Source organism: Thunnus maccoyii, chromosome 18 (assembly GCF_910596095.1).
Source record: "Thunnus maccoyii chromosome 18, fThuMac1.1, whole genome shotgun sequence".
NCBI lineage: Eukaryota > Metazoa > Chordata > Actinopteri > Scombriformes > Scombridae > Thunnus > Thunnus maccoyii.
In genome coordinates, this window is record NC_056550.1 from 1,722,269 (window position 1) to 1,737,388 (window position 15,120).

General features: G+C 37.8%; 2 protein-coding genes across 2 annotated transcripts in view; both read left to right on the forward strand.

Annotated features, from left to right (window-relative positions):
- The first annotated feature begins 293 nt into the window (after positions 1-293).
- Positions 294-6,110, forward strand: prrg2 (proline rich Gla (G-carboxyglutamic acid) 2). The gene is made up of 7 exons (XM_042392308.1): positions 294-378; positions 1,431-1,452; positions 1,922-2,111; positions 2,600-2,633; positions 3,353-3,485; positions 4,463-4,606; positions 6,024-6,110. Exons 1-7 carry the CDS (start codon positions 294-296, stop codon positions 6,064-6,066), a joined length of 651 nt encoding a protein of 216 aa, XP_042248242.1. The 3' UTR covers positions 6,067-6,110.
- A 987-nt stretch (positions 6,111-7,097) lies between these two features.
- Positions 7,098-15,120, forward strand: part of prr12b (proline rich 12b) — a 40,850-nt gene continuing 32,827 nt past the window's right edge. Inside the window, exon 1 of the mRNA XM_042392977.1 lies at positions 7,098-7,314. Coding sequence (XP_042248911.1) covers positions 7,232-7,314 — 83 coding nt within the window. The 5' untranslated portion in view covers positions 7,098-7,231. The remainder of the gene's footprint in view (positions 7,315-15,120) is intronic.

Genomic DNA, 15,120 nt, shown 5'->3' on the forward strand with positions numbered 1-15,120 from the left:
TGTAGAGGTTCCACCTTCCTGCAGGTATGTTGTCCAACAGGTTTGTCATGTGACGTGTTGTGTCGCTGGGAAAGCACAACACTTTTGTCTTGACCTTTCAACACAAAACTGGTAAAATTTGCGTCTTCATGTGTCTGAACATCTAGAAGAAGTGATAAGCTTTGAAAGACGGAGCACACTGTAACCAGGTAAGGAGGCAGCAGTGTTTGAAAGGTGAGTGCTGAGGCTCATACTTGTACATATGGCCAGACGTGTAGCTCTTCCTTGTCATTTTCCTTTCAGTTTTTGGTTCGATGGCAGTTCTGTCAGCCGTGTGGATTCCTGTGCTGTCCCTGCTGCAGCTGGCTCACTGCTCTGTCACCTATAGACACACTCCAGGTAAACCACACCTCTTCTCTCTCACTTCATATACATCCATACTGCTCTCACCAAAGACAAAAAAGGTCTTTATGTGACTTTTATATCTAATTATCATAACTTGGCATCACATATGTGCCTCACATTAATGAGATCTGTTGATGAGATATGAGAGGGAACATGTAACCAATTAAATCTCTGATAAATGCAACACAACTTCTCTGTGCGGTTGATATATTTATAGGACTTGATTACAGATATGGACTGTATTGATCTTGTAGTGCATGTTGTAATACTGGTACATTACAGTCACTTGTTTTTATATATTGAACAAAATAAAAACGTGTAGTCAATGTGCATTGTGACAATATTGTATTTAATCAAAATCAGAGCATGTGCCCACACAGATGTCAACACTTCTGACCTTTTTAAACATTTTAAATCTTTGCATTTAATCCATTCAAAATGTATCAGTAATTTAAATTTGAATTTCATTGGTGATACATTTCATAAAATATGTGTATTTAATACTTAAGTCATTTTTATTTACAGGATAATAATGTTCCCTACCATATGTTCTCCACTCTGATATAACAGTTACATACATGGTTTTTCAAGCATTGCTTTGCAGCCACAATATATTTATTATTTTTACTATTTGGATAAAAACATGAAAAGTAGCTCAGATACAGTGTTGCACTGAAGTCAAGGTCAGTTTAGTTTACAGTTCAAAAGTTTGTTTTGACTTCAAAACTATTTTGACATTTTGTTTCATTTTCATTTGAGTCATCTCTGACTCAGTGACCATTTCTTTTTTAGTTTTTTCTTCTATAGTGTGGTCATTTCATCAAAGAACATTCATGTTCTCTAATTTACTTCTTTATTCTGCTTCTTCTCTGTTCAACTTTGCCTCCTAGTTAGTCACTAAGAAATGTTATTCAGATTTTGAAATGTCTGGCCTTTAGAGGATATAATATGCAAATCAACAAATCCCATGAAAATACTCAAACAAACAATCTGTTAGTACACTTCTCAATATTTCCTGACTTCCCTACTCTGTCTGTGGCTGTCAGTCCCAAGCTCATCTACAGAAAAGTATTTAAAAACAGCTGACAAATACAGTATAGTTTGATTTTTAAAAAAGCTTAGTAATTTTCTAAAAATGCTGGTTACTGTAGTTTTTAGCAAATGTTATTCAGACAGGAGTAAAATAGTGCATTTTGTTGGGGAATATGTGTTAATGATGATGAAGGAACATGTCACCCAGTGCAGCAGTGTGGCTCACTGACGTGGTTTTAATAGTTTTTGGGCAAAACGGAGGTCTACGCCACAGAAGAATAATATATATCAGGATTTGATACACCCTTGCTGGTTTTGGCTGCTTTTCATGGAATTTGTTGACTAAGAAAAACTTTGACCAGTTAAATCCTTTAAAGCTGGAAGTCAAAGCATCTTAAACTAAGCCATTGTTTCATTCTAGATCCTATCAGCTGGCCTACAAAATCAAAACAATGAAAAAACAAACATAGTATTTCATTGTGTGAGGGCGTCTGTATAAGTGTAGATGTCTGTGTCCTGCAGGAGATCCACTGTTTGTGGACGAGCAGTCAGCGACCACCTTCCTGTCCCGTTCGCTGCTCTATAACAGCTGGGACTTTGAGCTGGTGGTGTCTGACAATCTGGAGAGGGAGTGTGTGGAAGAGACGTGTACTTATGAAGAGGCCAGAGAGGTGTTTGAGGATGACACTCAGGCGGTAAGCTGCTAGTAGTCACTGTCTCTCTACTGTACACTTGTGCATGTAGACGTATAGAGCTTTTTTCAATCCTAAGGAAGATAGGGACAGTCTTGTTTCAAACCTGAGTGGCTTGGAGGTTAATATCATCTGAACATTAGTGTTAAATTGTGGTTTCTGCAAACCACGTGATAGTTGTGTGAATTTTTGGAAGAGAACCAGAAATCAAGGGTACAGTGAATGCCTTTTAGTTGTTATCACTGCAATGCTGCATTTGCAGTTATAGAGTGCAGAATAACTATGATATCCATTAAACTGAATAATAACCCCAAGAGTCACCTCAACAACACTTCAGAAAACATTTGGGTTTTGCATTTGAGGAAAGGTGTCTAAAGTCATGTCCACACTGGCTTAAATTGAATTTTCTGTGGTGGGAACTTGATGTATTTTTCTTCTTTCTCCTTTTAATGAAACTACTTCATTAAATCTTCTTTTGATTCCATTTTTAGGAAATATTTTGGACCCAATATGTCAACAGTCATGGTAATGCTTTCAAATTAATATTATATTGATATTATTGAAGTCTAAGGACCTTGGTATTGGGCTCATTCAGCAGAATGTAGTGTTTTCACATCAAAAATACGTTACAATAAATACATAATTTAATAATTAACATTTCCGTATTTGCTAATATTTTATTTATTCTATCTGTTTGGTTAAAGGTACACTCCCTGATTTTGTTATACTGCTTAATAACAGCTCCAAATCCCCAAATCTCCTCCTGTATGTCATCACTGTCTGCAGAGGATATTCTGGGATTTTGAATTTGGGGATGTTATTGAATTTTACAGCACAATCCGAGAGTGTATCTCTGGTCATTTAGAATGTCTTAAGCCTTTTAAAGTAGGCTGTACTCAATCATCAAATTCTCTGTGGAAGTGTAGTCAATATACATTCCTTCTACACAAAGAATGTAATGTGTGAATGTGGACTCATGCTGCAAACTTAAGTTTATAACTCATGTTTTGTATTGATTGATTGCAGCAGGTGTCATTCATCATGCATGGAGCAGTCAAAAAGTAGAAATATCGTGCAGTTTCACATTGATACTGTAGGTTTCACTGATGACAAAATCTAGTTAGACTAACAGAAGACAGTCATGACCAAAGTCATCACTGTAGTGATCAGGGACTGACTGACTGACTGGTGTAAGAACCGTTTAAGGAACAAAGGTTTGATGTTAATGAGGTTTGTCTTTGAAGCGAATACACCCAGAGTGGATGTGTCAGGGCTGGTGGCAGGGATCCTGGCTATCCTAGTGACTGCTGTTTTTGCAACTGTGCTGGGAATCTACTGCTACAAGGCCAAGAACAAGGGTGGAAGGAGTTCAGCCCAGTAAGTTCACTCCGATGTAGAACTTTGCGGAGAATCATTTTTGTCTAGCTAACCTAGAGATGGGGAATAAAACAGTGACTTTGGTCCATCCAGAAATTTGGTTTAGACCATAACACTTTAACATGAAATTTGCTTTGGATATTCATGGTCCTCAAATAATGATTTCTAATGTCTTCAGTGAACAACCCAACCTTTTATCTGGCAACACCCAAAATTTTAGTCCATTAGACGGATTTTGAAAAGAAATCACCAGATTTACATGAAATTTGCTGCACATATGAAAATTTAGTCTATAAGGATGATGGGAGACTCTCAAGGGACTGCTACTGTTTGCAAGACGAGAGTCCCATGACCCACAGAGGCAGCAGAGGACGTTGGTAAGTTCAGGCAACTTCTACTGTAAAGCTTGTACTGCAAGAAGGTAGTCAGTGGACAAGAAGATGTAATTGTCCTTTAGAGTAAACCTCTACATTTGGGCATGGCCTGGTGTTATTTTTTGAGGATAATTAATCAAATAAATAAAGAAATCCCCAGTTTATGCCTCTTATATAATCCTATTTATGTCATGGTCATATCTTAAAAAAACAGTGGTCTAAAACAATTTCCAGCATTCTTCAGATTTTTATCTGTGTTTAGTTTTGACAATTCTATACCTTATTGAGTCAAACCCACAGTCAACAGTGATTATGCTGGCACAGCATTGTGACCTATTGTACCTCGCACAGACGTATAACAGCTACCTCTGTTGGTCACATGACCGTCATCTTGTATGTCCTTGTCCTTTGAGAGTCTCCCAAACCCCTAGCCTTTTCTCCAGTACCACCAGGTGAAATTTTCCACTTGTACGCAAATATCTATCAAATCAGGAAATCAAACATATTTGCTGTAAAATGTACAGGGGCACAATCATGTTTGCTCCAGACTTGATGAGCTTTACAGTAACTAAACCGGCTTGTTTGATTTCTGTATGTATCCAGAGTTCCAGTGAGGATGGCACAAGACGGGCGTCCAGCCCCAGAGATGGTGCCCCTGGCTGGCATAATGGCCCCAGGACTACCCAGCTACAATGACGCTCTAAACCACAGTGGGCAGCATGATGCCCCACCACCACCTTATTCAGGGTAAGTGAATGCTCCAGTGCCTGGTGTGTACAGGAAACTTACATGGATCCAGACTAGTGGCTCCATCTACAGTGGGCCAGAATCTAACCAAACACCTACAAAAGGAAGGATGCAGGTTAGAATTTGCAGATGACACATTTGCATTATTTACAAAAAGTATTTTAAAATATACATTTTATAACAATTTTGTAACAAAATTTCTGTCAGTTAAAATGTATCCTAATAAATCCTATAAATTTTAAATAAAATTATTTTATTTAATAACACCATTTTACAAACATCTTTCCTGACAGAATGTATAATCTTTAAAAAAAAAAAAAAACCCTACATGCTCATGCATCATTTTCCCAAACCAATTTGGATTTGAATACTAAGTAATGCTACAGAGCAGGAATGGTTGAGCTGGCAAACGCCACCATATGACTAGGGGCAGAGTGGGAATAAAAACCCAAAAACTCAAACCCACCTGGAGACACACCACCACATATTGCACACTTGACAAGAATCATGTAGTGAACAGATATTAAATTAACTACGATGATTAATTTGTATCGACAATACATGAAACAGAAAAACCTGCACAATAATTATATTTGTATAATTGTTATTTACAGTGTCAGATCAGATTCTATGGTGGTTTTATTGCTGTAGTTTGTTAAGACAAACTACGGTAATCAGAAATCACATATCCACAACTACAACAACAAATAAGCTACAGTCTCAGAAATGACCATATAACTGAGTTTTTTTGTTGTAACAACAAAAAACTGGACATTAATAAGAAAGATTGCTGGTATTTACTGCTGTCCAATTTACATTGTTGGCTATTACATTATATTTCTATTTTTCAAATTCTACTCTCTATAACTAGTTACATGTTAGTGGCTACTGAGAGTGTGAGATTAGAATTCAAACTGCATTAAATACAGCACCAAACATTTACATTTCAGTGGCTTTTCTTCATTGAAAGTTCTGTAGGTTTGAGCCAATCACACAGATTTTGGGTGCTTTAATTAGCATATTAGAATTTCTGATGAAACCAGAGCCTAAAATGAAGCTAAATAACATTATCCTGCTAACTAAGTACTAACTTCCTGTTATATTCTGCCTACCACAGCTGTGACATGTATGAATGGCAAAGTCATTGAAGGTGGGGTCATGGTTATTCAGGATACCTAAAACATATTGAGATGAAACATTACATCAGTCAAGTAAAGGACAACTTAGAAAACTAAATCATGATCAGATATATTTTCCGAACTTCTCTTGATACATGTTACTTGTTTTGCATCGCCCATCCTGTATTTTCTATTCTCTGGTGTCTGTTTAGTAAGTTTAGGGGTCCATTGGCTGTTGGACTCACATGTACCATGCTGTCATATAAGAGTACTCACACAGATCCTCTCTTTGACCACAGGGGTGCGCCATCAGAGCCTCCCAACCCAGAAGACAACGATTGAGAGAACTGGCAGAGCTTCTTCATTATGGTTGATGGGCACTGGCGGTTTGAGTGAACTTTTAAATATTGCATATTTTTGAATCTACTGTATTTATAAGTGAAGTTATGACACAATCCCAGAGTGGACGCAGCTGACAGTATGACCTGCAGAGTGGCTGGACAGTAGTCTGTCCACCACAGATGTGATGCTTTAAAGTGGGTGCAGGTGAGGGTGGGGTTCATTTTTTATGATTGCACTGTACATCCAACTTATGTTTGTAAGGAACTTTTGACCAGAGAAACAAAAGACAATTAATTCTGAGACTGCTGTGAGAATATTTGTGAATATTACAAATATTTGAGAATATGTGGGAGACAATTGTGAGACAGCTGTGTAAGAATACGGAGATGTTTTATACAATAAATTACATAAGAGTTACACATGCCTCCACTCCTTTATTCATCTATTGTAACTTGTCTAGCCAGTAGAGACACGTAAATGAACGTAGGAGGATGTCAGCACATTATTCTTTACACGTTGCAGCATGTGTTTGTTGTTTATCACAGCGGTTGATTATAGAAAGCTGCTACACAAGCTGAGCTCTTTCACAAGACTACAATTCTACAATTCTACAGTCCTCCACAATACTACACTACTGCGCCGCCGTGCATGACAAATTGTGTGTGTGTGTGTGTGTGTGTGCGTGCGTGTGTGCGTGTGTGTGTGTGAGGGAGGGAAGGAGAGGATGAACGCCAGCCCAGTCATTCCTCTTAAAAATGGCGTCTTGTGAACAAAATGAGCGAAAATAGCTTCACTGTGGTGTGAGAGAGCAGCAGCAGAGCAGCTGCAGGATCAATGTGAATATAGCTCCGCTTATTAAAGCTGCTGAAGAACGTGGAGCATCTGTTCTACAGCCCATCAGCTTAGCACAGGAGACAATAGACAGTGAAATATATGGGGAGAGGAGAGGAGGGAGGAGGTGCTCCTGGCTGCTGTGACCCCCCCTCCTCCTCCTCCTCCTCCTCCTCCTCCCCCTCCTCCCCTCGCTCCTTCTCCTCCCTCCATTCCTCCCAGTCTACAGGCTCGTCAAGCGGAGAAATAAACAGAAGCGAGCGCAGAGAAGAGAAGACATTCCTCCCTCCCCTCCCCCTCACTATCTGTCCATCTTCATCCAGCCCTTTCTTTCATGGAGAGGAATTATCCCGCTGCAGGCTTCGGAGATCTCGGGTCTGGGACGGGATGGAGTTACGACAGATCGGCCAAAGCAAGGTAAGCTTCGGTGGCCAGAGCATGGGCACCCATGGGCTCCTCTGGGTGCACCAGTGTGCTTAACTGGCTCTAACAATGCCAGGCACAGCGCTGCCTCTGCATTCAGCCCGCCTGCATGGTACTGCTACACGGCCACCAGTCTCAGGTACAGCCAGCCGTATTGTCATTAGGGGGAGGGGAGGGGTTGGGGGGCTGTCTCTAAAATGCAAGGAATGCGATGGAAGGTTAATAGTGATACGGAGACAGAGGAGAGGGGATAAACGAAGGGGGATGGGTTGCTGGAAGCCGAGTGTGTTATTTCAAAAATGAAAGATCACATCTGGGTTCCAGCACTGCATCATTGTTATCCATCTCCACTGCAGCTTTGTCTGGCTTTGGACTTAACAAATGCATGGCAGGGACACTCGCAGCTCGGTTGGCAAGATTGATTGGTACACAACTAATTGGCTATAGCCTACAAATCCCATCCATGTAGCAGTGCAAGCCCTGCTGCTGTCCAGCAGTGGAAAACAATCTCTGCATTTCTGCATTCCATAAGAAAGAACAAACAACGTGTGCAGAGTCCATTGTATTTATTTATTCCATTAAAAAATAAGAACAGTCAAACTAAACAGAGACAATCACTGTAGTTAATGATGGTGACAGAAACGCAGCTGCATGGATTTATTCACCAGAATGAGAGATCTGGCTGATGCTGTGTGAACACTCACAGTGACATTTTGACTTCTTAAACAGTACTTTAAAATGACGTCACGTGACTGACAAACGTGCCTACTGTCGCCAGATAAAACGTCATTCAAGTTTAGTTAGTAACGTCATGCTGAAAATAAGATAGCATTGTCTTTCAGCCCCGTTAGGCTACATTTTTAGTTACCGTGCACTTAATCCAGAATGTGACTGAATGCAGCTGCAGCAGCCTCCGCTGTGAGGCTACACAACAAACGTTAGCAAACAGGCTAATTATCCACTCTGACAAGTAATGCTGTCTTAAATACCGACACATTCTGACTCTGTGTAGCTACACTGCCGCTGCTTCATCAATGACAGATGAAGGTTTTCTTTTCACGTTACTGTTGCCCCGTGTTGGAATGAAGAGCGGCCTCGAGCCATGCAAAGTTGCCTAGCTCCTGTTAGCTTTGCTCCACGTTAGCGGTCGCCTTGACAACCACATCAGTCTCAATGAATGTCTGTCAAGAACTATTTATCCATTGAGACAGCGGGTAAGTTTGTTCTTTTATTCAAAAATGTTAACATCAAACAGAATAAAGTAATAATAGTAGTAGTTGTAGTAATAATAATAATAATAATAATAATAATAATAATAATAATAATAATAATAGTAATGACACATGGATTGATGTATCCATAATTAAAGGACAGGTTCACAATTTTTCAAGTGTGTCTTAAAACATCAGTCAGGTGTCCATATGAACAGTGAAAGAGGTTTTCCTCACTGTAATCATTCCTCCTGTTCATACTGGGTATTAAAAGATCCCCTTCAAATGTGCTTCAATGTAAGTGATGGAGGCCAAAATCCACAGTGTGTCCACACAGTCATTTAGTGCAAAAATGCATTTAAAAGTTGATGTGAAGCTTATATTCAGCTTCAGCAGTCTGAGTTAGTCATATCAAGTGGATATCTGACACATTTACAGTCTTTTTAGCATCAAATTCCCTCTTTGTGTTTCCTCAGACAGTGTTTCCCTGTTGAGCTGTGGTGGAAGTATAGTAACAAAAAGACTGTAACGTTGAAAGATATCTACTTGATTTGACTCATTTGGATGCTGAAGCTTCATATTAGCTTCAGATAAACTTTTAAATACATTTATGCACAGAAAATGTGAACCTGTCTTTTAAGGCAGATGAACAAGTGCTAATTGAGTTGTGTGCAGTGTGCTTAATACTTACTTTATTCCAAAAACGGAACATTTATGTTAAAATGTACAGTAGTTTAATTTTATTGTCTGTCTCACCCTCTGGTTTAAGGGGAGATCTAATGCTGTGGTCAAAATGTTCCTGTCCTTTGCTCTCAGTAGTACGTGGTTGCATCAGCCTGCTCGGGCTAAACTAAAGGTTAATTGATGGTCTCTTAAAGGACATGTTCACAGTTTTTCAAGTGTGTCTTAAAACAACAGTCAGGAGCCCAAATGAACATTGAAACATGTTTGTCTTGCTGTAATCATTCCTCCTGTTCATACTGACCATTAGAAGATCCCTTCATAATGCACTTACAATGCAAGTGATGGGGGACAAAATCCACAGTCCTCCTTCTGTGCATAAATGTATTTAAAAGTTTATCTGAAGCTGATATGAAGCTTCAGTGTCCAAATGAGTCAAATCAAGTAGATATCTTTCAATGTTACAGTCTTTTTAGTGCCAAAGTTCCTCTTTTTGTTACTATACTTCCACCACAGCTCAACAGGGAAACACTGTCTGAGGAAACACAATTTGATATAGGGAAGGGAATTTAATGCTAAAAAGACTGTAAATGTGTCAGATATCCACTTGATATGACTAACTCAGACTGCTGAAGCTGAATATAAGCTTCACATCAACTTTTAAATGCATTTTTAACAAGGGGATCTTTTAATAGCCAGTATGAACAGGAGGAATGATTACAGAGACGAAAACCTCTTTCACTGTTCATATGGACACCTGACTGTTGTTTTAAGATACACTTGAAAAATTGTGAACCTGTCCTTTAAGTGGCTGTTAGGTTTGTTCCAGGCATTCCAGATATCCACCTGTCTACCCTGAGGTTAGCATTAGCAACATTATATCCATATCATTATATTCATATTTCAGTTATTTTATTTATTTAATAATTTAATTTAAAAAAGTATAAAACAAATAACAAATACTCATTATATTACCAGAACCCGGATTGATGTCATAATATTTCTAATTAGCTTGTCTGAGCAATCACCACAACAAAAACAAAGTTATTTCATGAACAACAATAAGAAAAAAGTAAGCATGTACCCAGATATAAATGTTTGGGATCATTCAGTTACTCAGCTGTAATAATTCTGTTCATGCAGGTTTCAGACTTTTATTTATGTTCAAAGTGTACACTCTATAATAGGAGTTCATTGACATGTGCACATCAGCAGTGATTGCAGCTTCTTGCCTCTGATGGGAAAAGAGAATAGAACAGTTGAGGTGCCTACGGATTTGAATGAATGTAGCAAGCAGTCGGGGCAAGAGTGAAAAAGAATAGTTGAATATGGAAACAGATTAAGAGGTAGTTGAGGAAAGGGTGAAAGAGTGAACTGAGGAGCCTTGAGCTGACAAAATGATTAAGTGACTGAGTGAATAAGAAATGACTCAACTGGTTTAGGAGAGAACAGAGGGAAGTCTTAACTGTTAGCACAACAGACAGAAATTCCTTCACTGCTAGTGGAACAAACCTATATTAGTCTTTACTGGTTAATAAATGAAGAAAAGCCTTTAGGCAAGTCTGTTTTTGTTCAGGAACACAACAACTTCTGTGAGGAAATCTTTTACTGGTTGAAGACTGAACTAAAAGCAAAAAATCTATATTCCAATACACACCAGGATACTAGGATTGACATTTTATTAACAAATTACATTCAAATCAAAAAGGAGCGAACTATGAGTTCTGCATGCTGCTTCATCAGGTTCACTCTGTGTTTGATTGCCATCATGTATGTCTTTAAATAATCAGGTGCTGATAGCGGAGAATCCAACAGGTTCACCCTCCCTAATACAAATGCACTTCAAAAAGTTAACAATAATAGGCAAATATAAATATTACATTTCCATTTCCATAAGATAATGAGATTAAATTAATGTCAGAGTACATAGTCTGGCTGTTCCATCTGTAACACTACAGAGGATGAGTAGATCCAGAATGCATACATTTCCATAAGATAAATATCATAGAGTACAAAGTACATGCATTTCCTCACAACAAAATACAAATCAAAAATAGTAGAAACAAGTAGAAAAACATATATTAGAAGAAAGAGGGTACTATACAAAATACATAATACATTCCACCATGATGTATTATAAAAGTCAGAGGTGAATAGCCTACTATTAAAGAATAGATATTAAATATACCTGTGTTAATAAGGGAAGGGAGGGGAAGGGGGTTGTGCCAGGAGGGGTTTGGTGGCTCAACTTTACCTACATACGAGGTCACCTGTAGGCACAGAGAGATAATGTAGGTTAGACATACAAACACAAGTTACAAAAATGGATTCAAGTCTAATGCCTATTCAACCCATGTGGCTCCAAGGAGTTGAGGGTATATATCCAATATGCTTCCCTTTTCAATAACTGATTTATGATAACTCTTCAATATCATAAGTGTTAGAGCAATGTGTACATCTACCATATCTATAATTTCCATATACCTCCTTAGAGAGCCAGTTAGTTTTCATATGTTCTCTATACATAGATGTCACAATAGAGTCCCCTATATTCTTACCCCTTTTATAACAAAACCCTGGCATAGAGGAAGAAATATGCTGCAAAGGAGGGTCACATTTTAGTAGACCCCAATGTTTTTTGATAATGTTCTTAACCCTTCCACAGATAGTGTTGTATTCAGACACAAAAGAAACTCTGTTGTCTTTAGGTCTATAAGATGAGCAAAATAATTGTTCTCTATTTAGGGCACTAGACTTGTTGATAGTTGTATCTATGACATGGTCCTTGTAACGTTTTTGGACAAATCTTACCTTCATTTCTCTTGCTTTGACATCAAACTCACTGCCTTTATTACATTTATGTTTTAGCCTTACCCTTAGGGGATGTTGGCTAGATTCCTTAGGATGGTAACTTTGGGCATGTAAGAGAATGTTTCTGTTAGTATCTTTTCAAAATATAGAGGTATCAAGTTCTCAAAACTCATTCACAGATATCAATAAATCCAAGAAGTGAATTTTCTCTTGACTATACTCCATGGTAAAGTATGATTAATGTAGTTACAAAAACCACTGAGTTCTTCCTCAGTAGATGTAAAACCTAAAACCACATCATCAATAAATCTCCTCTAGAAAAAAATGTTCTTCAAAAAAGGATTATTGTTGAATATGTAGCTTTTCTCCTAAAGACCCATAAACAAATAAGCATTATTAGGAGCAAAGGGAGACCCCTTGCTTCTCCCCTGAGTCTGTAAATAGGAGTTCTTGTTAAGCATGAAAAAAGTAGAACTCAAAACAAACTCAGTAAGAATCATTAAAAATGCAACCACTAATTCCTCTCTTTGCAATTCTAAAAAATATTGCATGGTTTCAAGACCGCCTTCATGTGGAATGTTATTATATAAACTTTCCATGTCAAAAGTTACCAGAAATGAAGCCTTTAGTATTTTAATCTCTGACAATCATTTTAAGACCAGTGTCTTCCTACGTAATATGGTAAAGTTCTTACAATACTTTAATGAAGCGATCAACAAACTTACTCAATGGTTCGGATAAAGAATTGTTCCCTGCAACAATAGGTCTTCCTGGTGGATTCACACGTCTCTTGTGAAGATTCTTATGAATCTTAGGAAGTAAATAGAAAGCAGGGGTGACAGGGTGCTATACTTAAAAAACTCATATTGAGCCTTTGCAATCCATGTCATCTCTAAGGCTCTACTTCAAATACTATCTCTGTCAATGGTAAGCTGTTCACTCAGGTTTTTAGGTAATAACTTATAACATCATTACATAATTGTCTCTCAGCTTCTGCAACATGATCAGTAGTATTCAACACCACTACCGCACCTCCTTTATCTGCCTTTTTAATAACAATATTAGGATTAGACTGTAATTCTTCTTCAAAAAACTAATATTAGAAAACTTTGATGCAGGATTAGACTTAATTACAGAGGCAATATCTCTTTGTACTAATTTCCTAAAAGTGGTTAAAGTAGAATTATAGGTACCTAGTGGTGAGAATGTGAATTTCTTTTTAAATTTACTAAATGGGTTCACATTTTCAGCAATCTGATCAGGGTTATGAAAAAAGTGTCTTAAATGGAGCTGTCTAAACAAATGTATAACAGTCCACCATCAATTTAATTTTTAAGCGTTAACTTTAGTCGGTACAAAAGACTGAACCAAAAGCCTTTACAGATTCTTCCTTGGTTTAAGACCAAAAGTACAGTTCAGGAGTAAAACATTTGAGTAACAAATGGTCCTTTCTTGGTTCTGGAATAAAACAAGAAAAAACTTTATTGGTTGAGGAGCAAACTGAGGAAAAGTTTTTTGGGTCGAAAAACAATCTGAAGAAGCAATTTATTGCTTGACAGGTTAACTGAGGGAAGCAAGTACTTTTACTGATTGAAAAGTACCATAATGTACTCTGTAAGGGATGAAAACAAGAGCAGAAATAAGATAAAACTTGTTTTTATAAAGAAATTGGGTCAATGCAGCAGATTGCAGATAATAACAGGAATAAGAATCGAGTGAATGAACATTTATACACTAACGTGACAATTGCAACTCTGCATATTAATGTATGAATAGAAAAGGATTCAGGTATTAACAATACATTTTGTTAGCCAGTTTCATACATCCTTGTTTTTATGTTAGGTGTGTGTGTGTGTGTGTGTGTGTGTGTGTGTGTGTGTGTGTGTGTGTGTGTAGTGTTGGAATTGTTGCATTAATATGTAAGAGATAATAGAAGAATAATCTTCTGTCATCTGCAACTGTAATATGTACATTACCCACCTAACGTGAATGTAATTGAATAAAAAATATGAATGAATTCATGAAACTAAAGTATTATATATGTAACTTTTGATTTTGCTTTTCAGTTATAACAATCATGAAATGTAGTTTCTTCCTTACAGTTCTTGCTGCTTGCAGTATGATTTGTGATATTTGTAAGAATCTAAACCAAATAGCTCTTTAGAGGAAAAGAGAAAAGGTAAAGACCCAAACTGCTCTGTAGCCAAATTCAAACCTCTTAAACTAAACTGTTAAGCGCTATAACTTTGCTGTTCGTACTTACAATTAAAAGATAGGTTCACAGTTCTTCAAGTGTGTCTTAAAACAAGTCAGGTGCTTCAGGTGCAAGAAGCTTCGTATTAGCTTGAGATGAACTTTTTAATTCATCTTTGCACAGAAGGAGGACTGTGGATTTTGTCCCCCATCACTTCCATTGTAAGTGCATTATGAAGGGATCTTCTAATGGTCAGTATGAACAGGAGGAATGATTACAGCAAGACAAACATGTTTCAATGTTCATTTGAGCTCCTGACTGTTGTTTTAAGACACACTTGAAAAATTATTATATTATTGAAGAAATAATATGATTGGGGGAAAAAAGCTGATCAATAATTATGTAACTTTATAGACTATTTTGCGGTAATGACCTTGAACTTGGTGCAGTCTTTGCTGCATATTTCTTCATCACTCCCTGTCATGTCATGCCCCCAACAACACCATACTAATTTGTAATTAAAGTAGGTCATCAATAAGCAGGTACCTAGTCCATTGCACCACCTCTCAGAAATCTAGGTGAGGTCACTGGAGAGTCAGTCTGTATTTTTTGATTAAGTAACCACAAGGAAGTACCAAGTAAATTGAGTTTTGGTTTCTATTAAGTTTAGTTTTTACGCACGCCCACTCTCCCTCTCGTGCACTCTCTTGCTTTTTTCTCTCTCTCATTCTTTCTTGCTCTCTCTTGCTCTCTCTCGGTACCAAGGCCTATTGGGAGTTGGGAGGATAAATAGAGAGATCACGCCTGAACCGTCTTGATGAAGAGTGGAGAACAATTACAATGAAAGGGCCAGGCCCAAACATCCACCCTACCCAGTATCCTATTTGCAAATGTCCAGTCCTT